Below are 22,481 nucleotides of genomic sequence, written 5' to 3'. Positions count from 1 at the left end.
GCAGCCTTTCTAGCGGCCTCTTCATGGTTCCCATTTGCCTGCGGGATCCCCAGGTACTTGTAACTGTCCTCTATGTCTGCAATGTTGCCTTCTGGTAGTTCAATCCCCTCAGTTCTGACTACCTTCCCTCTCTTTGTTACCATCCGACTACACTTCTCCAGTCCGAACGACATTCCAATGTCATTGCTGTATAGCCTGGTAGTGTGGATCAGTGAATCGATGTCTCGTTCACTCTTGGCATACAGCTTGATGTCATCCATGTACAGGAGGTGGCTTACAACTGCTCCTTTCCGTAGTCGGTATCCGTAGCCAGTCTTGTTAATGATCTCACTGAGGGGGTTCAGGCCTATGCAGAACAGCAGTGGGGACAGAGCATCTCCTTGGTAGATCCCGCACTTGATGGTAACTTGTGCTATGGGCTTGGAGTTGGCCTCTAGTGTTGTACGCCACATCCCCATTGAGTTCCTGATGAAGGCTCTTAGGGTCCCATTGATCTTGTACAATTCTAGGCATTCCAGTATCCAGCTGTGGGGCATTGAGTCATAGGCCTTCTTGTAATCAATCCAGGCAGTGCACAGGTTGGTCAGTCTGGTCTTGCAGTCTCGGCTGATTGTTCTGTCTACCAGTAGCTGGTGTTTTGCACCTCTGGTATTCTTGCCAATTCCTTTCTGTGTCCCGCTCATGTATTGACCCATGTGCCTGTTCATCTTAGCCGATATGATGCCTGACAGGAGCTTCCATGTAGTACTGAGGCAGGTTATTGGTCGGTAGTTGGAGGGGACCGGTCCCTTCTTGGGGTCCTTGGGGATCAGGACCGTCCGGCCTTCAGTTAGCCATTCCGGGTGTCTCTCGTTAACTAGCAGCTGGTTCATTTGTGCTGCCAGACGCTCGTGGAGTGCAGTCAGCTTCTTCAGCCAGTAGGCGTGAACCATGTCGGGCCCTGGTGCTGTCCAACTCTTCATACTGGAGACCCTTTCTTGGATATCTGCCACTGTGATGGTTACTGGACCCTGTTCAGGGAGGTCGCTGTGGTCTGCCCTCAGATCCACTAGCCACTGAGCATTGCCGTTATGGGTTGCATCCTTCTCCCATATGCTCTTCCAGTATTGCTCCGTCTCCAGCCTTGGTGGTGCTGTTCTCTTATTGTTCCCTTGCCACTGAGAGTACACCTTTGCTGGTTCTGTGGAGAACAGCTGGTTTATTCTCCTGCCTTCTATCTCTCTGGTGTACCTCCTCAAGCGGCTGGCCAAGGCTGTGAGTCTTTGCTTGGCAGTTTCCAAGGCCTCAGGTATGGACAGCTTGCTGTATTTCTTAGGCACCTTATTTGTCGCACCTTTCTGCAACTCCGTTAGTTGGCTAACCTCCCTCCGTGCTACTTTGATCTTGCCCTCTAGCCTCCTTCTCCATGGAGGGTACTGCCCCTTGTGGCTGTTCAACTTGTAGCCAAGCATCTCACTGATCACTGCTGCCGTATTGTAGATCAGCTTGTTAGTGTCGGTAATCGTGGTTGTAGGTATTGCCCGTAGTGCTGCATTAACATCATCTAGCAGACCTTCTGAGGGTACTTCACGTAATCTTGGTAACCGGCTACGGGGGATCCAGGTTTCAAGCTTGGCCATGATCCTATTTTTCAGGTCAGTTCCTCTCGCACTCAACGATCCTTCTCCTATCGCACTTGGGGCTATGTACCCAATCTCGGGTGGGGGTGATGATATCTCCCCCCTGACCTGGCGTCCTGACTCCTCCTTGCCGTAGCATTTGTGTTGTACCTCGTCAATCTCTAGCTGTGAGAGCAGTCCCTTCTTTCGAATGTTGGAACACTGAGCTACTAGTTGTTTCGCCGTCATTGTGGATGTTGGGTATCGAAGAATCCATAGGTCCCTCATCCTATTCATGTAGCCCCTTCCGCCGGGGTTACTTGCGTAGTAGCATTCCAACAACGCCCTGTTTTCGTATATATATATACAGTGGGGCAAAAAAGTATTTAGTCAGCCACCGATTGTGCAAGTTCCCCCACTTAAAATGATGACAGAGGTCAGTAATTTGCACCAGAGGTACACTTCAACTGTGAGAGACAGAATGTGAAAAAAAAATCCATGAATTCACATGGTAGGATTTGTAAAGAATTTATTGGTAAATCAGGGTGGAAAATAAGTATTTGGTCACCTCAAACAAGGAAAATCTCTGGCTCTCACAGACCTGTAACGTCTTCTGTAAGAAGCTTTTCTGTCCCCCACTCGTTACCTGTATGAATGGCACCTGTTTGAACTCATCATCTGTATAAAAGACACCTGTCCACAGCCTCAAACAGTCAGACTCCAAACTTCGCCATGGCCAAGACCAAAGAGCTTTCGAAGGACACCAGGAAAAGTATTGTAGACCTGCACCAGACTGGGAAGAGTGAATCTACAATAGGCAAGCAGCTTGGTGTGAAAAAATCAACTGTGGGAGCAATCATCAGAAAATGGAAGACATACAAGACCACTGATAATCTCCCTCGATCTGGGGCTCCACGCAAGATCTCATCCCGTGGGGTCAAAATGATCATGAGAACGGTGAGCAAAGATCCCAGAACCACACGGGGGGACCTGGTGAATGACCTGCAGAGAGCTGGGACCAAAGTAACAAAGGTCACCATCAGTAACACACTACAACGGCAGGGAATCAAATCCCGCAGTGCCAGACGTGTTCCGCTGCTGAAGCCAGTGCATGTCCAGGCCCGTCTGAAGTTTGCCAGAGAGCACATGGATGATACAGCAGAGGATTGGGAGAATGTCATGTGGTCAGATGAAACCAAAGTAGAACTTTTTGGTATAAACTCAACTCGTCGTGTTTGGAGGAAGAAGAATACTGAGTTGCATCCCAAGAACACCATACCTACTGTGAAGCATGGGGGTGGAAACATCATGCTATGGGGCTGTTTTTCTGCCAAGGGGACAGGACGACTGAGCCGTGTTAAGGACAGAATGAATGGGGCCATGTATCGTGAGATTTTGAGCCAAAACCTCCTTCCATCAGTGAGAACTTTGAAGATGAAACGAGGCTGGGTCTTCCAACATGACAATGATCCAAAACACACCGCCCGGGCAACAAAGGAGTGGCTCCGTAAGAAGCATTTGAAAGTCCTGGAGTGGCCTAGCCAGTCTCCAGACCTCAACCCCATAGAAAATCTGTGGCGGGAGTTGAAAGTCCGTGTTGCTCGGCGACAGCCCCAAAACATCACTGCTCTCGAGAAGATCTGCATGGAGGAATGGGCCAAAATACCAGCTACTGTGTGTGCAAACCTGGTAAAGACCTATAGTAAACGTTTGACCTCTGTTATTGCCAACAAAGGTTATGTTACAAAGTATTGAGTTGTATTTTTGTTATTGACCAAATACTTATTTTCCACCCTGATTTACCAATAAATTCTTTACAAATCCTACCATGTGGATTCATGGATTTTTTTTTCACATTCTGTCTCTCACAGTTGAAGTGTACCTCTGGTGCAAATTACTGACCTCTGTCATCATTTTAAGTGGGGGAACTTGCACAATCGGTGGCTGACTAAATACTTTTTTGCCCCACTGTATATATATATATATATATATATATATATATATATATATATATATGCACAGTGTCTGAGGGTGGCAGGAGACACACCGTCTGGGCCGGGAGCTTTTCGAGCATTCAGACTCTTAAACTGCTTCCTCACATCTGCTTCATGAATATGAATCTGCTTCATGAATATGAAGCAGATGTATATACTGCAATATACAGTATATGTATATATGCACTGACCTGCAAAAAACAAAATAATCAGACAATAAGCACTAAGAAAAGTACATTTATCCTAACACACCTGACACCTGAGACCTGACAACTTTTTTCCTGAAACCCGAGGATGTCCTAAAATGTACACCGTACTTGAGGCTAAGTCACAAGAATGGAAACACTTTGGAAAATGACTCCCTGTTGCTGGAAACTTGCTTAGCCATATAACTGGAGGAGACAAACATAACCACTTGGGGGCGCCACAGTGACACAATGTAGGGCTCCGCTGGCACAGGTGTGACTGACTTAAAGGCAGTAAAGAGTGTGTGGGCTGTGTGCCGGTGGTTGTGATGTATTAAACACAGCAGACAAATACACCAGGTCAGACAGGATGGTGAGTTTCTACATTTCTATAAAACAACATGAGATTGGGCAATCATAATGAAGCAGTTCATTTTCAATTTGTAGATTCAAGCTGCTCTTCGTATTTTGTCCACTAGATGTCACCAAAGAGCACTGTGTTGTAAAGCTTCCAGCAAGCTTCAGAACACTTAATTTGTGAATTACCAGACTCCACCATGTTTCTGTCATGGGATGTACAATAACCCAAACACAGAAGTAAACAAAGCAAACTTTAATTTGGCTGATGACAGAATCCAGAATCTCAGAGTCCATGCAAAGAAACAGCAAACTAAATCCAGCAAACTCAGCAGGAAACACACAAAGACCAACAACAGCACTGAGACAAAGACTGTGTCCAAATCCAGGTGTATGCTGAGGAAATATGAATGATGCTGATAGGATGAGCAAAAGCTCAGAAATACATTCAAAGTTCTTCACTGTGACATTTTGAGGCAGTTTGTGGATCTGCAGCTACACTACATGAACATCTGTGTGAGGCTCATGAGTTAAAGGCAAACAAGAAGTAGAATCCAGACTGAGGCCGGTTTCTCACTGAGTCACAACATCAGTTTTCTATAAAACAACATGAGAAACACAGAAAAAACAGTGTGAAATAAACTTTTCTCCTGTTTGAAAGCAGAAGGTGAGGAAAAGAAGGGAGGCTCTGGTGCCGTCCTAGAGATCAGTGAGACTTGAGCTGGATCCCTTCTGTGGGAGGAAGCATCCTCTGTACAGAGTCTGTGTTGATGAATGTCTGTGAGCAGGAAGTTCAATACAGATAGAATACAGCTAAAGTAGGATAACTCCATATCACACCCTCATATTCATCTTAATAAGCAAAGACCTGATCCCTGAAGTGGATCATCATCACTGCTGTTTGAACATCAGATTTCAGACACATGATGGCAAGAAGAAGAAATCCCAGCACAGAGTCTGCAGAGCCGTGTCTGCAACACACAGACACACAACTGACTTCTTCAAGCTTCTGGAAACGTACATTAACTGCAGCACGACAACCGCACCAAGGTCATCGTCCAGCATCCGCTCAGAGCCCATACAGCATGTCGGTATCTCTGTCCAATCAGTGAGGTGCTCTAACATCACCCACCAATCACACCTGTACAAAGATAAAGTCCAATAAACACAGCGAGTGACCGAGTCTTCAGGAAAAAGGTGGACACAGTGCAGAGACCAGATTTTCAGCCAAATATCTAAATTAACTGTAAATTCATTGGCGAATGGGAAAAAAAAAATTCACGTATAAAACCTAAATCTAATAGAGGACTAAATCACTCAAAGTTTCCTGACCTGACACCAAAAATTAGGACTCAAAAATACTTGTTTATGGGGTTTTACGTCTAATACCATCTTTGCTGTTATTTCTCCCTTGGAGCTAAGAGGGATCACTGAGGTTTGATCAGGAGGAAGATATATCATAAAACACTGGCGCCGGGAGTCCATCGGTCTACCTAAACAAAGGGCTCTTATACTCAAACAGATTTGGTGTCCTCCCATACTACATATCAGAAAAAGAAGGTACGACCTCTCTCATGACCTTAGGACATGTTTCTAAGTACAAATGACAATCCTAAAATATCACTCTGACAGTATCTTACTGTCCAATAAAGCAATATAGTAGGAAACATAAATATATGGACTGTCTATGGATAATAAAAGGTCTGCAAAATGCATGTAAAAAGAAAAATACACTTCAGCTCTCTAAGAAAGAGAACTGAAGATGCTGAAATTAGATATGATATAATATATATATATATATATATATATATATATATATATATATATATATATATTAAAAAATATATATTAAGATATAATAAGGACTAAGAAGCAATTAGATGATAATAGAAATAATATTAAATGTTTATGGGAAAAACTGAACAGTGTTATAAAACGTGGGGCTAGACTAAACAACTATCCCAATTATTTCATTGATAATGACCATGAAGAATAAAATATGAATGTTGTGGCAAATAGTCTCAATGAATTCTTTGTAACTGCTGTACCAAATTTAGCAAGAACAATCAAAACACATCTGCATTTATCTCTATGAAAGCCAAAGAAGAGGCCACGCCCACAAACACTGTGACAGAAGAGCCTAAAAACAGATGTTAGCCCACATCTGTGCTCCGACACAGCTGGGAGAATAAAGTTTACTTGACTGTCACATGATTCATGCCAAACCTTTAACCTGCACAGTTTGTGTGTTAGTTTGAAGTTCGACACATCAGAGTTTCACTCATTAAAAAGCACATGTTGATATTCTGCTTCTCAAACTAGTCCATCTCTGTTTCTTCTTCTTTTTCTCTCACAGCTTGGTCTTCTTTCTTCTTCCATCTCCATCAGGCTGCTCTCTCCACCTCACACTGACTCCACCCACCCCTTCCTCCTTAAGCTGTCAGACAGCAGCAATTATTAGAAGATTGTGGAAATCCATATTGTCACTACAATGCTTTTCTTGTCATGTCAAATCCAGAAATGGGTATTTATATTAAAGATGTGAGTGTGAAGGTGGAGTGTGGGAACTTGTCAGCACGTCTGCTTTCACAACAGGGTCATTCAGATCCACAGAATTGTTTATACAGTTACAAAAAACAAAACATCTGCCCACTGAGTCCAGCTCTGTCTGCATATGTGTTTAGTAGTAATTTGTTTTTGCAGCTAGCAAAACAACAGTTGTCGTCATATTGGAATCCTGACTTCTCTTTTTGTTTTTTTGTTTTGTTTTTTGTCCCGTTTGGATCTATAGCCATCAGAATTGTTGTCTTAAGGCCAAGAAAGATGCCAAGCGGATTTATTTTACCCAGTGGATCATCATGGCCTTGCCATATTGGTCCATTTGATTGACCTTTATTATAATTATGAATTTATTTTATTTTCAGTTGCTACAAACGGGACAGACATGACTGTGGGATAGGACAGGGAGAAAGAATGAAAGAAAGAGAGGGAGAGAAAGAAAGAAAACCAAAGGGGAGAAGAGACGGTGAGAAGGGGGGGAAGAGAGACAAACAAACAAAAAAAACAAAACACCTGGATCACCTGTATGGAGAAAAAAAAACAGAAGAGAAAGCAAACAACAAAGAGCAACATAATAAGAGAAAAAAAGCACCATCACAATAAACTAGCTAGCAGTAGATATCAATAGTTACTAAATAATAAACGATATTGTTCAGCACGCAAGATAGACAGCGCACAGTGTGCTTTGAGGCAGCAGCCAAGAAAGCTGTAGTCCGCGTCTGTGAATACCCATGTGTACACCTGTGTGCATACCTGTGTGGATCAGCATGCTTGCATTCCAAAGGTTTCTCCATGTAATGATCTGCTAGGGAGTGTGGGGAGCCACAGCCCTGTCCTCTATGGTATCAAGCAGGTATGGAGGAGATCAAAACTCCAGACATCCAGAGGCCCCCAGAACACAAGAGACCAAGGAAGACCAACAGAGGGGCAGCCGCGCCACTGTCCCAGTAAGAGCTGAGGAGAGTCCCAGATGAGGGCTCACTCAGCAGCCGCGGAGCAGAAGTCAGGGGGAGTTGCAGTGACGCGCCCGTGAGCTCCGCCGGCAGCCAGCCGTGCCTGAGTGACCGAGCCCCAGGCCGAGAGGTCGGGGGCACCCCACCTCCGAAGTGGCCCGAGCGAGCCCCAGGCTCCAGGCCCCGATAAGCGGCCGCCAAGGAGTGAGCCGGTGTGTACCTGGACGCCCATCCCCAGACACAAAGAACCACCAACACACCGACACCTGAGGGAGTCCGCCACCGGCAGGGGAAGTGGTGGTGGGTGGAGATAGGCCTCCAAACCTTGGAGGGCCTGAGGTGTCCCCAGAGAGGTGGCGTCTGATACCCAACCTGACATATAGACACAGACATACAGGCACACACAGATACAAACATCCATTCCCACCCTCATGCTCTCATATGCACTTACTCCACACTCAACCGACGTGGAGACACGATCACACTCCCCAAGCGTACTCTACAAACCGGGTCTAGGTACCCTTGCCCCTGGAGGGGGGAACCGCACCCAGACTCCTGACTTCTCTGATGAGGCTAACTGTCATGATCAACGAGGCGAGCCGTGTGGAACTTTTTAAAGGACCCAAGATGCAGGCATAAGTGATGTGAGTGGGCTTTTATTGAAGAGGAATACAAACAGAAAAGGCAAAGGTGTGGATGGAAACTAAGCAAAACCTAAACTGGAGAAAGCTAACAAAACAGTAGTGATGTGTCCTGTGTGTCGAAGCGTCGAATCGTGTGTCGAGTAATCTCGGGGGCGTTTTTGTGAAGCGCGTATCGAGGCTTGCTTTGATTACGTATGCAGTGACGCTCGAGGCCTCGCGGGCAGTCTGTACCACGTGACTGATTCAGGGACTGGTTCACCGGTTCGCGCCAGATTCGAAATAAAATGGGCAGAAAAACAGCTGATTCCCCATCACACTGTGTTGTGGAATTGGATTACGTACGTGCTACATAGTTACTTGAGCATTTCTTCTTCAATGGAACCAGCAAGGAAGAGATTTTTTTTTTTAATTTTGTCTCTCCTAATAAAGTAGGCACACAGTAATAAATATCACAAATGATAAACACCAAAATATAAATAAACAACACTACACATCCTATAATCTGATTTCTGTCTTTTAGTTTATTAAAAAGTGAAGCACCAAACACTAATTTGTGTCATTATCCAAATGTACATAAGCATGATTACACAGGTATGCTGAATATTTTTATAAAATCGTTTTTCTGTTTTAGCCTCAGCTACGTTGACACAAAGGCATCTGCTGTGATGCTCACACATTAGATAAAGTCTCGAAAGTGTCAGCTTTCTTTTTATAGTTATACAAATATGCAAATGTACAGATCTATGATCTGAATTATACTATTGACTGACTGTCTGAGGCTGACAGTTACACATTCATACCAAAACTCTGTCCTGATACTTCCCACTTTCTCTTTTGTATCACACACACTGAGACAATATTCGGGATAAACAACCATGAAAACAATTTATTTATTCAGTTTAGAGTTTACACATCATTATAATCACAGAGCCCGCTTCACTTGAATTGTCCACTTGATGGCGCAGTAGAGCAAATGAATCATCACAATGCTTCGAACCATGAGTCGACCAATTGAGTGGAAAGCTTCAGTTCATCGTGAGGTTTCATCTCACCATCGCTACAAAACAGACCTGAAATGGCGACGCAGGGAGACGCAGGGAGACGCAGGGAGACGCAGGGAGACGACACAGAATGATGCAGGGACTGGCCACAGATGACAGCGGGAGATAATGCATACAAACCAGCAATAGACAGGAGAACACATAGGGTTTAAATACACACAGCAGTAATCAAGGAATGAGAGACAGGAGGGGAACACACCTGGAAGAAATGAGAGCTGACGGGACAGGGGAAACATAAATTGAACACACTGACATGAGACAGAGACCTTCAGAATAAAACAGGAAACTCACAGACACAGAACCAGTCAAGACACTGAACTTGACAGACAAATTCACAAACAGACGATGACAGAGGAAACACAGAAGTGGGAGCAGTCATAGAACAAAAACCCTAACAAATGGCAAACCTTAACAAAAGATATAACAGAATAAACAAGAACATAGAATAATATAAAGAAACACAAAACACTGAGTCGTCACACTCAGGACACTAACCAGAACGCTGTTTGCTCGAGTGCGACATCATTCCCATGTCCGTATTCCAATTTCCAAGGTGAGTCGAACACACAACACACAAAGTAACGAGTAACGACACTAATATCTAAATATCTAAATCCCAGTAAATATTAATGCGTTCCTGATTTTGGCTTTGATAACTAGTTACTGTAACATGTTACCTTAATAACACGTTAGTCCCTACACTGGAAATTAGTGATCAATAATCAAAGAACACACAGATCAAACTGATTGATCAGCCATCAGAGGAGTCGGATCAATGGAGCTGCTTCTGTTCCTGATGTCCCCTGTTTGATCCTGGACCTGAACTCTCCCTGCAGAGGAGACACAAGACAGTCAGAGACACACACACACACACACACACACACACACACACACACACACACACACACACACACACAGTCAGACACACACACACACACACACACACACACACACACACAGTCAGACACACACACACACACACACACACACACACACAGTCAGACACACACACACACACACACACACACACACACACACAGTCAGACACACACACACACACACACACACACACACACACAGTCAGACACACACACACACACACACACACAGTCAGACACACACACACACACACACACACACAAACCTTTGACTTTGAGCTGTACTGTTTTCCATCTCATGATGTCTCCTTTCCTCAATAATAAACATCTGTATTCTCCACTGTCTCTCTCTGTGAGCTGTTTCAGGGTCAGACTGAGGTCTCCAGTTTTCAGCAGGTCTTCATTCATCTTCGTTCGGTCTCTGTAAACCTGGTGCTGTTCTTCAGGCTGGTCAGAGCCGTTCTCATATAGGTGGACCATTTTGACTGGATCATAATGTCGCCACTTCACCCCAACAACTTCAGGCAGGTTCTGTGATGTTCTGAAGGGCAGCTGGACAGACTCCGTCCCCTCCTCCACCTCCACCTGACACACTGAGAGGACAACAAACACAACATGAGCTGTACAAAGTGTGATTGGTGTTCAGAGCAGCATCATGTGACTCTTGTTCTGCACTAAATGAAGCGATGGAGTGGCGCCTCCTTCAGGCAGAGAAACAGCTCATGGAGAGAAATAATTATTAGAGCAAAAACAAGAGTGGAGCTGCAAATAAGGCCGAGAGGAACGCTGCAGAAAACTGTTCATGTGTGAATTCATCACTTCATAGATTTCTTTGAGCACTAAAATCAGAGCTGCTTCTATTTCTAATATGACAGCTGTACATTAGAGCTGCAACACTTTAAATGTGAGCCATAAAAACATGATACTCTACAAGTGCATTCAGCTCTGACACTGTCACATCATGAAGGAGACGTGGAAATCACTTTGTTACACAAATCAAAGTCAAATCAATTCTATTGATGGAATATTGTGTGATCAATAGACTGATCAGTTTCTAATCTGTCATCGATCAGCTGGAAATCCAGCATGTCAAACAGACAGGCAGCAGATTAGGACCAAACACAAACACAGTGAGACTTTTTCTTCACAGCAGTTGCAGGTAAACTGCAGCAACAATGCGACTCAGACAGTTTCTCTGTAACTGCAGGGCTTCCTGCGCTGCTGTTAGTCAGACACGGATCAACAGGTTGTGGATAGAAAGCAGATTCCTTCAGCAGAGGATCCATATCACACGTGAAGCATGTCGTCGGGAAACAATCAGTGAAAATGGGACACTTTGAGCCTCAAACTCTGAACATGACCTGCTGCAGACCAGCTGATGTGTTCAGTTACCATGGTGAGGAATTTCACAATAAAGGAGGCGTGCGCTCTGTCTTTTCCCGGCCCGACGCTCTGGGACGTTTTAGACAAGTTTCCTGGCAGAATACGATCCCGTCCGGAGGCCGACACCATCCTTATACACATGGGCACCAACCGGACTCCAAACAGCGCTCCCACTTCCTCAAACTGGACTTTGTGTGTCTTTGTGAGGCTGTGAAACAAGCCCACCGTAGTGTTTGTATCTGCGGCCCCACTCCCACCTGTGGCCGTGGGGCGTTTGGGCGGCTGCTCGGCCTCCACACCTGGCTCTCCTCTGTGTGTGACTCCCACAGCCTGGGCTTTAGAGACAACTTCAATGTTTTCTGGGACAGGAGGCATCTTTCTGCAGCAGATGGGCTCCACTTCAACCAATCAGGAGCCAGATCCTCTCTGCTAACATATCATATGGAGTCCAGCAGGAAACACTCCATCAAGTACCTGTCCACACCTGCCCACACCTGCTGACCGCTCCGTCACTGACTGACGTCCCCCAGGTCCTAGTCCCTATCACCTCAGTTCCACTCTAAACACTAATACATGTTCAGCTGGACTCGGAGCCTCTGGAGACATTTTGGATGTTCCAGTCATAATAACTAACAGGACAGTTTGTGCAAGGTGGAGGAAATCTGCTGCATCATCCCACTGATGAAGCATTCAGCTCCACCCTACAGTTTCTCTGCTGCCTCCATCCACCTTGGTTCACTTTGCTCTTCTTAATGTTGGAGCTCTGAATAGTCAGGCTTTTATTCTGAAGGATTTTACAACTTCCCATCAGCTTGATTTGATGTTTTGCACATAAACATGCTGCTTGCTAAAGTAAATTTATTTCTCTCCTTTAATTCATTCTAATAAGCACAGCCCAGAGCTCTTTGGAGCTCTTTGGAGCTCAGTGTAGCGTCTTTGAAATCCTGCAAGTTCTCATCAGATTACGGCATCGAGTGAGGAACGTCTTCACTTTCTAAACTTTCTGAAGGATCAAAAGAATGAGAGGAAATCCAAAACAGCAGCTCCTGATTCTTTTCTTGATGTCCCCGACCCCAGCCACCATATCTGATCTTCTTTTGTGCCAGTCTCTGTGGAGGAGCTTTGAAGGACTGTGGCACAACTGAAACGCTCATCAAGCTGTGTAGATATGATTCTACTCCATTGAAAAACAAACAATAAAAGCAATTCTAAAACGTTCTGGAAGCCAGTGTAAACAGGCCAAGACTGGGGAAATATGGCGGCGTTTATATATGCCTGTGAAGAGTTGGGCTGCAACATTCTGAACTAGCTGAAGACGAGAGAGCAGAACCAGGCTGACACCAAAAATAAAGAATGTTACAGTAATAAAGAACTTTCTCGAAGTCAGCAGACGACAAATTGTTCTTAATCTTATCAACAACCGTAAGCTGGAAGAAGTTGAATTTATTTGTTTCTCATATGAAAAACCACCATCAGAGAACACTCTCAGATTTTTTTTACAAAGGGAATTCTGGACTTTTCCAGAGGGGCAAGGTCACCCTTTAAGGGTCAGAAGGTCCAAATAGTACAATTTTTTTTTTGTTCATTTACATTCAAAACATTTAATGTCATCAAGGAAGTCTAGCAAAAAAGAGTCTCTTGATGCATGCTCAATCATCTAGGAAAGTAAACCCTAAAAAGTTGATTCTGTTCATCTCATGTACCCTTAGGCCACCACCAGGAAATCCTATGATTCACTGTGTCAAATGCCGCACTCAGATCTACAGGGAGTGCAGAATTATTAGGCAAGTTGTATTTGTGAGGAATAATTTTATTATTGAACAACAACCATGTTCTCAATGAACCCAAAAAACTCATTAATATCAAAGCTGAATGTTTTTGGAAGTAGTTTTTAGTTTGTTTTTAGTTTTAGCTATTTTAGGGGGATATCTGTGTGTGCAGGTGACTATTACTGTGCAGAATTATTAGGCAACTTAACAAAAAACAAATATATACCCATTTCAACTATTTATTTTTACCAGTTAAACCAATATAATATCTCCACATTCACAAATATACATTTCTGACATTCAAAAACAAAACAAAAACAAATCAGCGACCAATATAGCCACCTTTCTTTGCAAGGACACTCAAAAGCCTGCCATCCATGGATTCTGTCAGTGTTTTGATCTGTTCACCATCAACATTGTGTGCAGCAGCAACCACAGCCTCCCAGACACTGTTCAGAGAGGTGTACTGTTTTCCCTCCTTGTAAATCTCACATTTGATGATGGACCACAGGTTCTCAATGGGGTTCAGATCAGGTGAACAAGGAGGCCATGTCATTAGTTTTTCTTCTTTTATACCCTTTCTTGCAGCCACGCTGTGGAGTACTTGGACGCGTGTGATGGAGCATTGTCCTGCATGAAGATCATGTTTTTCTTGAAGGATGCAGACTTCTTCCTGTACCACTGCTTGAAGAAGGTGTCTTCCAGAAACTGGCAGTAGGACTGGGAGTTGAGCTTGACTCCATCCTCAACCCGAAAAGGCCCCACAAGCTCATCTTTGATGATACCAGCCCAAACCAGTACTCCACCTCCACCTTGCTGGCGTCTGAGTCGGACTGGAGCTCTCTGCCCTTTACCAATCCAGCCACGGGCCCATCCATCTGGCCCATCAAGACTCACTCTCATTTCATCAGTCCATAAAACCTTAGAAAAATCTGTCTTGAGATATTTCTTGGCCCAGTCTTGACGTTTCAGCTTGTGTGTCTTGTTCAGTGGTGGTCGTCTTTCAGCCTTTCTTACCTTGGCCATGTCTCTGAGTATTGCACACCTTGTGCTTTTGGGCACTCCAGTGATGTTGCAGCTCTGAAATATGGCCAAACTGGTGGCAAGTGGCATCTTGGCAGCTGCACGCTTGACTTTTCTCAGTTCATGGGCAGTTATTTTGCACCTTGGGTTTTCCACACGCTTCTTGCGACCCTGTTGACTATTTTGACTGAAACGCTTGATTGTTCGATGATCACGCTTCAGAAGCTTTGCAATTTTGAGACTGCTGCATCGCTCTGCAAGATATCTCACTATTTTTGACTTTTCTGAGCCTGTCAACTCCTTCTTTTGACCCATTTTGCCAAAGGAAAGGACGTTGCCTAATAATTATGCACACCTGATATAGGGTGTTGATGTCATTAGACCACACCCCTTCTCATTACAGAGATGCACATCACCTAATATGCTTAATTGGTAGTAGGCTTTCGAGCCTATACAGCTTGGAGTAAGACAACATGCATGAAGAGGATGATGTGGACAAAATACTCATTTGCCTAATAATTCTGCACTCCCTGTATATATACACTTGTGCCCCCCTTCTACGTGTTTACGCTGAGGAGGAGATTGTGTGTCTCCCTTTTATATGTATATATGTATAGTGACAATAAAGGCATTCTATTCCATTTTATTCTATTCACTTCACAATAAAACCTGTATCTACAGCACTGACCTCTGACTTCCAGCTCCACCTTTCTCTTCAGGAGGATGTTTCCCTCCCTGCTGTAGACGGTGCAAGTGTAGGTGGAGTTGTCTCCATCTGTGGGGTATTTCAGGGTCAGACTGAGGTCTCCAGTTTTCACCAGGTCTTCATTCATCTTCGTTCGGCCTCTGTAAGCCTGGAACTGTTCTTCAAGCTGGTCAGAGCCGTTCTCATACACGTGGACCTTCATGATGTATCTGTCATTCCACTCCACTTTAGCGTCTTCAGGCAGGTGAAGTGTGGTGTTGAAGGGCAGCTGGACAGACTCCACCCCTGAATCCACCTCCACCTGGGGGACTGAGAGGACAACAAAGCACAACATGAGCTTGGATGGAGACATTTGGAAGCCCTGGTTTAGAGCTATATCGTTCTTTAGAATATCATGTGACCAAAGATAAATGAGGTTCTGTTTGTACATCCAATCTGAAATATCTTTTTCTTGTGTTGTTAGCTTCCTGCTTTTATGATCCTATTAGTGAAAAGGAGGTCACACAAACGTACCCCCATGACACACACACACACACACACACACACACACACACACACACACACTCTTGCACATGCATACATGTGCACACACATACACATAGTGCCTTGTCTTTTAGAACCATTGGGGGGGTTTTACGAGGGGAGGTGCTTGTGTAAACTATTGTGAATTGTAACAGTTTTTCAATAAAAGGCTACGAGGAGGGCTCGTAGCCTCCTCGTACATGAAGGAACCTTTTAAATACAAGCGCGTCCATGCTCACAGGTGTACACACGGGTGATCACATACACAAACTACACCCTTTTTGGCTCCTACCTCAAAGCACACTGTGAGCTGTCGATTTTACGTGCTGCACAATAATATTCAATGTTTAGTATTTACTGTTATATTCACAAAGATCATCGCGAGGATGTTATTTATGATATTGCTCTCTCTTTTTTTGCTTGTTTTCTCTTTTTTCTTTCTCAACAGGTGATCCAGGTGATTGATATATGTATTTTTGCCTTTTTGTTTTTGTTTTTTGCCCTTTGTCACCGTTCCTCTTCCCCGCTGTTTTTATTTCCCTCTTTCTTTATCCTTTTGAACTTTGTTTTTCTTCACAGAGTAAATGTGAGCAGTGAAGGACTCTACAGGGTGGGCCATTTATATGGATACACCGTAATAACATGGGAATGGTTGGTGATATTAAAGTCCTGTTTGTGGCATATTAGTATATGTGAGGGGGCAAACTCCTCAAGATGGGTGGTGACTATGGTGGCCATTTAGAAGTCGGCCATCTTGGATACAACTTTTGTTTTTTTTCAATAGGAAGAGGGCCATGTGACACATCAAACTTATTGGTAATGTCACAAGAAAAACAATGGTGTGCTTGGTTTCAACTTAACTTTATTCTTTCATGAGTTATTTACAAGTTTCTCTTTGTTCACAGCCATTGACATGTCGAAGAGGTTAACATGTTAGGAGCGGATCGAAGTTGTGTTGATATCTGGTGAACACAGTAACTGGGTCATTGCAGCAGATCTTTGATAAATATGCTTTTATTATACCAGTGGCATCAATCAGACCACTGGTTAGGGTTATGCAGATGAGGAGACTGCTTCCACCTAAAAAGAGAGCTTGTTTGGGGACTGAGACAGTGAAAGATGGCACAGTGTGGCGTGAAGAACAGGTGGGGACCTGTCTCCCTTTCACCCCAATAGAAGCGTACGCTGCAGATGGAGAGCCAATGGCTAAGGCCAGGAGAAGTATCTCGAGTCGCCTTCAGAGCTTCCTGTGTTTCATCACTCTTGACATGCTTCGTAGCATTCGAGAATGGACTATTCAACATGCACAGCAAACGGAGCATGTTCATTGGTTCATGGACCTCCCTGAACTAATGGCATTTATTGCAATTGTCATCTTGCGGGGGGTTTACATGGTTCCATCTCTACGTGACTGCTGGTCAGCAAACCTGGGAAACCCACAGATAATTGGAACTATGGCACGAAACCGCTTCCAAGACATCATGCAACACCTACGCTTTGATGACAAGTCCACCCGCAGTGATCGAGCAAAGACTGATAAGTTCGCTGCAATTTCCAGTGTGTGGGGATCATTTGTCACCAACTGCATCACATGCTACAACCCTGGTCTACATATCACCGTTGATGAACAGCTTTTCCCATCAAAGACTCGGTGCTGTTTCCTGCAGTATATTGCAAGTAAGCCGGACAAGTTTGGGATCAAGTTTTGGGTGGCTTGCGACCTAAAATCCAAGTACATTTGCAATGTCTTCCCATATCTTGGCAAGGACCCCAATCGTCCCCCTGGGGAGAGACTTTCTGAAAATGTAGTAATGAGGCTGATGGAACCATTCCTAGACAAGGGCAGAAATGTTACCACGGACAATTTTTTCACATCGCTTTCACTTGCGCAAAAACTTCTTAGACGGAAAACCACCATCCTCGGCACAGTCAACAAGATTCGCAGGGAAATTCCTCAATCCACTAGACAGACAGATCGCAATGAATTCACCACTCAGGTATGTTGCAGGTCTTTTGTGGTTCTATGTTTATGTGTTTCATTGTGTGTAAAAGGGCTATGGAAATAACAATTTATCTTATTTCTTAGGTGTTTTCAACCTCTGCTGCCACGCTGACGGCGTATGCGGCCAAACGGAAGAAGACAGTCTATATTCTTAGCAGCATGCACAGCGTGGTTCAGACTTGCTGAAAATGTTGAAATGTACTCACTCACTTTTTATTATTATTTGTAAATATGTGTACAAATGGTTGGTTTTTTGTACTGTTTTTATCAATAAATCTCAGCAACAAAGGACATACACCCATGTGTGTTGATTTCTCCCTAAGATGGCAAACTGAAACACTCCAAGTTGGTGACTTTTGGAGATTTATTTCCCTGGATGATTGAGAATGCATCAAGACGAACACAAAAGGAAGTTCACAGCTTTTAGCAGCTCCCCCACCCCCTCATTCACACACCCCCACTCCCCTCCCTCCAGAATTCCCAGGTAACAACCTATTTTACATATGAATGACTAGCCAATTTAGCTTCCACTTGGCTGAAGCTAAAGCCTAGCTAAAAGCCATTTGGCTGGTAGGAGGGTTTTAAAGGTAGAAAAGCCAACTGGCTGCTCTCCGGGGCTCTAAGTGGTAACAGAGGCCACACATAATAGAGGACACACTCTTGACCTACTGATCTCCAAGGGCCTGAGCATTTCAAAGGTTACTGTGTCTGATGTGGGCGTGTCTGATCATTACTGTGTTTTCTTTGAAAGTAAAATCTCAGCCCACATAAATATATCAACAACAGTGATCAAAAAACGGTGTATAACTGAACACAGTAGTACAATTTTTAACCAGGTCTTCCCATTAACACCTGACCTGTCCAGAGGGTCAGTCAATGAGCTCGTCAATAGCTTCAATGCTAACATGTTAAATGTAATGGACACTATTGCTCCCATTAAGGTGAAGGTTATCTCTGGAAGGAAGACGTCTCCATGGAGAAACTCCACACTGGTGAAAAATTAAAAAAGAGAGTGTAGGAAAGCTGAGCGCAGATGGAGAAAAACAAACCTCCAGGTTCATTATGACATTTATAAAGAGAAACTTCACAATTATAATTTACAACTGAGGAGTGCAAGGAGATCCTACTTCTCTGACATCATCACCAAAAACAGCCATAATGCTCAGGTCTTATTTTCTACAGTTGACAGGCTAACAAACCCTCCTGTGTCAGTGGCAGCTGAACTTCATTCGACCATGGCCTGCAATGACTTTGCCAAATTCTTCACAGAAAAAATCCAAAAGATTAGACAAGCAATTGGTACATCAACAGCAGATCCAGGATATGTACTGTGTCCACCGAAAAACTGTTTAAACACCATGAAACAGTTTCACCCGATTAACAGCAAAGACCTAGAGGACATCTTAGGTCAACTGAACTCCTCCTCCTGCTGTTTAGATGTCCTGCCAACAAGTTTTTTCAAAAAGGTCTCAAAGACTTTAGAGTCAGACCTGTTACAGATCGTCAACTTTTCTTTATTATCAGGTGTGTTTCCAGAATCACTAAAAACTGCTGTAATAAAACCTATACTGAAAAAGGACAATCTTGACAAGACACAAATGAACAACTACAGGCCGATCTCAAATCTCCCATTTTTAAGTAAGATCATTGAAAAAGCAGTTTCTCAACAGCTCAGTTACTTCTTAAAACAGAATAACTGCTACGATGCCTTCCAGTCAGGTTTTAGACAGAACCACAGCACTGAAACTGCTCTGACCAAAGTGTTTAATGACATATGTCTGAATACAGACAGTGGAAAAATGTCAGTCTTAGTTTTACTGGATCTCAGTGCAGCATTTGATACAGTTGACTACAACATATTACTCAAACGACTGGAGAACTGGACAGGTCTTTCAGGAACTGTACTAAACTGGTTCAAAACATACTTAGAAAACAGGAAATACTTTGTATCAATAGGTAACTTCACATCTGAGCAGACAAGTATCACATGTGGAGTTCCCCAAGGTTCCATCTTGGGACCCCTTCTGTTTAACATCTACATGCTCCCACTGGCACAGATTATAAACAACAACAAAATAAACTATCACAGCTATGCAGATGACACACAAATATATATCACAATGTCACCAGGAGACCAAGGCCCTGTACAGGTTCTTGGTAAATGCATTGAGGAAATTAATGACTGGTTGTGCCACAATTTTCTCCAGCTAAACAAAAACAAAACTGAGGTAATAGTCTTTGGCGCCAAAGAAAAACGATTACAGGTCACCAGAGAACTTCAATCTATACATCTAAAAACCACAAACCAGGTGAGAAATTTGGGTGTAGTGATGGATGCAGACCTAAACTTAGAAAAACACACTAAGATAATAACAAAGTCAGCTTACTATCACCTCAAGAATATTTCAAGGATAAAAGATCTCTTGTCTCAACAGGACCTGGAAAAACTAGTCCATGCATTCATCTTTAGTAGGCTTGATTACTGTAACAGCATCTTTACAGGTCTACCTAAAAAATCAGTCAGACATCTACAGCTCATTCAGAACTCTGCTGCTCGAGTCCTCACTAAGACCAAAAAAGTGGACCACATCAGTCCAGCTCTGAGGTCTTTACACTGGCTGCCTGTCCGTCAGAGGATAGACTTTAAAGTTCTGATGCTGGTCTATGAAGCTCTGAATGGTTTAGGACCAAAATACATCAGTGACCTCCTGACCCAGTATGAACCTTCCAGATCCCTCAGGTCATCTGGATCCAGTCTTTTATCAGTTCCCAGAGTCAGAACCAGACACGGAGAAGCTGCATTCAGCTTTTATGCTCCTTATATCTGGAACAAACTCCCAGAAAGCCTCAGATCAGCTGAAACACAGTTTATTTAAATCCAGGTTGAAGACTCACCTATTCTCAGCTGCATTTGAATAAAGCACCAAATCCACACTTTTAAGCTTAAATTTCAAAACGTACATTAACTACTGATTTTATCTACTGTTCTGATTTTATCTGTTTTGATTTTATATACTGTTTTGTTTGTTTGTTTGTTTGTTTTAATCAATTTTAAATCATGCTTTTTATTTGTTTTTGTTTCTAATGTCTCTGTAAAGCACTTTGAATCACCTTGTTGTTGAATTGTGCTATACAAATAAATTTGCCTTGCCTTGCGGGATTTCCTTACCCAGTTGACTGAGTAGTCATTGAGATCATTTAAGATTCATTTTTAATCTAGAATCTTTTTAGTCTTTAGTCTGTTCATTTAAACACACACCTGACATTTTTGGCTTTTAGATAAAACATCAAAGAATTTATTCTCTAAAAGCTTTTAGTTTGAATCTATTTTCAGTTTATTCAAATAAAATAAACTCCTGCATGACCTCTGAACTTTCACCTGTATCTACAGCACTGACCTCTGACTTTCAGCTCCACCTTTCTCTTCAGAAGGATGGTTCCCTCCCTGCTGTAGACAGTGCAGATGTAGGTGGAGTTGTCTCCATCTGTGGGGTGTTTCAGGGTCAGACTGAGGTCTCTAGTTCTCAGCAGGTCTTCATTCATCTTCGTTCGGTCTCTGTAAACCTGGTGCTGTTCTTCAGGCTGGTCAGAGCCGTTCTCATACACGTGGACCTTCATGCTGTATCTGTCCATCCACTCCACTTTAGCGTCTTCAGGCAGGTGAAGTGTGGTGTTGAAGGGCAGCTTGACAGACTCCACCCCTGAATCCACCTCCACCTGGGGGACTGAGAGGACAACAAAGCACAACATGAGCTTGGATGGAGACATTTGTGTTGACTCTAACAGGCTGAATGCTGCTGGTTCACTGGGAGCTCACTGTTAGTGTATAAAAGGCCCCAAAGTTCATAGAATAGTTTTATTGGTGTTTATAAGTTTATATAAGTTCATTTAATATTCAGTCTTCTGTCAGTTTGGGCCAGCCCACCTTCTAGTGACATCATCCGGTTAGTAAGGTGGGCAGTTTAATGTCGGATGAGCAGTGTTGGGGGTGCACTGATTCCTGGGGAAAGTTATGTGTGCGTAAATGACAAGTAAGTATTGGCCTGTGTTGTATTTTGCCTTGATTTGTATCAGTACTGTAGTATGTTACCATTTAGGAGCTAATGTAGTCCATAGTGGGAGCCGCACATGCAACGCGTGAGTTCACCCTCATTTCATATGCTAATTTATGTTGTTAGATTACCGCGGTTTAACTTTGCTGACGCATGTACGGTCGCTCGTATGTCCATAACGTCATTCCTGTGTTATCAGACCTTCTCTGTATGTTGTATGTGATGCTTGTGATTGTTTATTTTAAAGTAGCGGAGTTTATAGCGAACAATTAGGTACGAGGATTAACAAAATAAAGAACGTAGTTCGACCGGAAGTATGGCGTTACCAGTTGCCCTTCACAATAAGAGCATTACAGCTGATTATAATGGGGATGCTTTTATTTCGTACAACTAACGGAAGTAGATCTTATTTCCCATTTAAGTATATTGTATGTCTGTATTTGAGTGTTTTACTTGTCTATTCTCTTTATTTCTTGCTATTTCCATTGTTTATTTCCTTTGTAGGAAACCAAACACACACACACACCTATGTGTTAGGATGCCTGGGTCGTTAACCCAGGGTTTTTGAGTTTATTATATTATTTATAATTTCTAGTCTTTGGTTTCTTTGTTAGAGTTCTGTCTTTTGGTTTATGTCTCTGTGTTATCCTTAGCTGCTGTCTCCCCTGTCGGTTATATCCCCGTGTCCAGTCAGTGTCTGTGTCTGCCCTGGTCCCACGTCTCTGTTCCCTCTGTAGTGCCTGTCTGTGTGTCTAAAGTTCAGTCTGTGTTATGTTTCCTGTTTTACTTTGAAAG

The 22,481-nt window shown here is 43.4% G+C and overlaps 1 protein-coding gene across 2 annotated transcripts in view; it reads right to left on the bottom strand.

The window, feature by feature from the left end:
* LOC309703496 (uncharacterized protein) overlaps positions 1 to 22,481 on the bottom strand; it is a 288,348-nt gene that overhangs the window by 142,105 nt on the left and 123,762 nt on the right. For both annotated transcript variants that reach the window (XR_014275912.1, XM_082528368.1), the window contains exons 7-8: positions 21,033 to 21,359; positions 15,093 to 15,419 (exon numbers count right to left, since the gene is read on the bottom strand). Coding sequence is in view for 1 of the 2 variants with exons in the window: in XM_082528368.1 (XP_082384494.1) it covers positions 15,093 to 15,419; positions 21,033 to 21,359 (654 nt within the window). In the remaining variant the exon portion in view is untranslated. The remainder of the gene's footprint in view (positions 1 to 15,092; positions 15,420 to 21,032; positions 21,360 to 22,481) is intronic.

Source organism: Aulonocara stuartgranti (genome assembly GCF_965226115.1).
Source record: "Aulonocara stuartgranti genome assembly, chromosome: 3".
In the NCBI taxonomy this organism is placed as follows: domain Eukaryota; kingdom Metazoa; phylum Chordata; class Actinopteri; order Cichliformes; family Cichlidae; genus Aulonocara; species Aulonocara stuartgranti.
The sequence above is the reverse complement of the archived record's forward strand: the minus strand, read 5'-3'. Positions and strand labels throughout refer to the sequence as shown.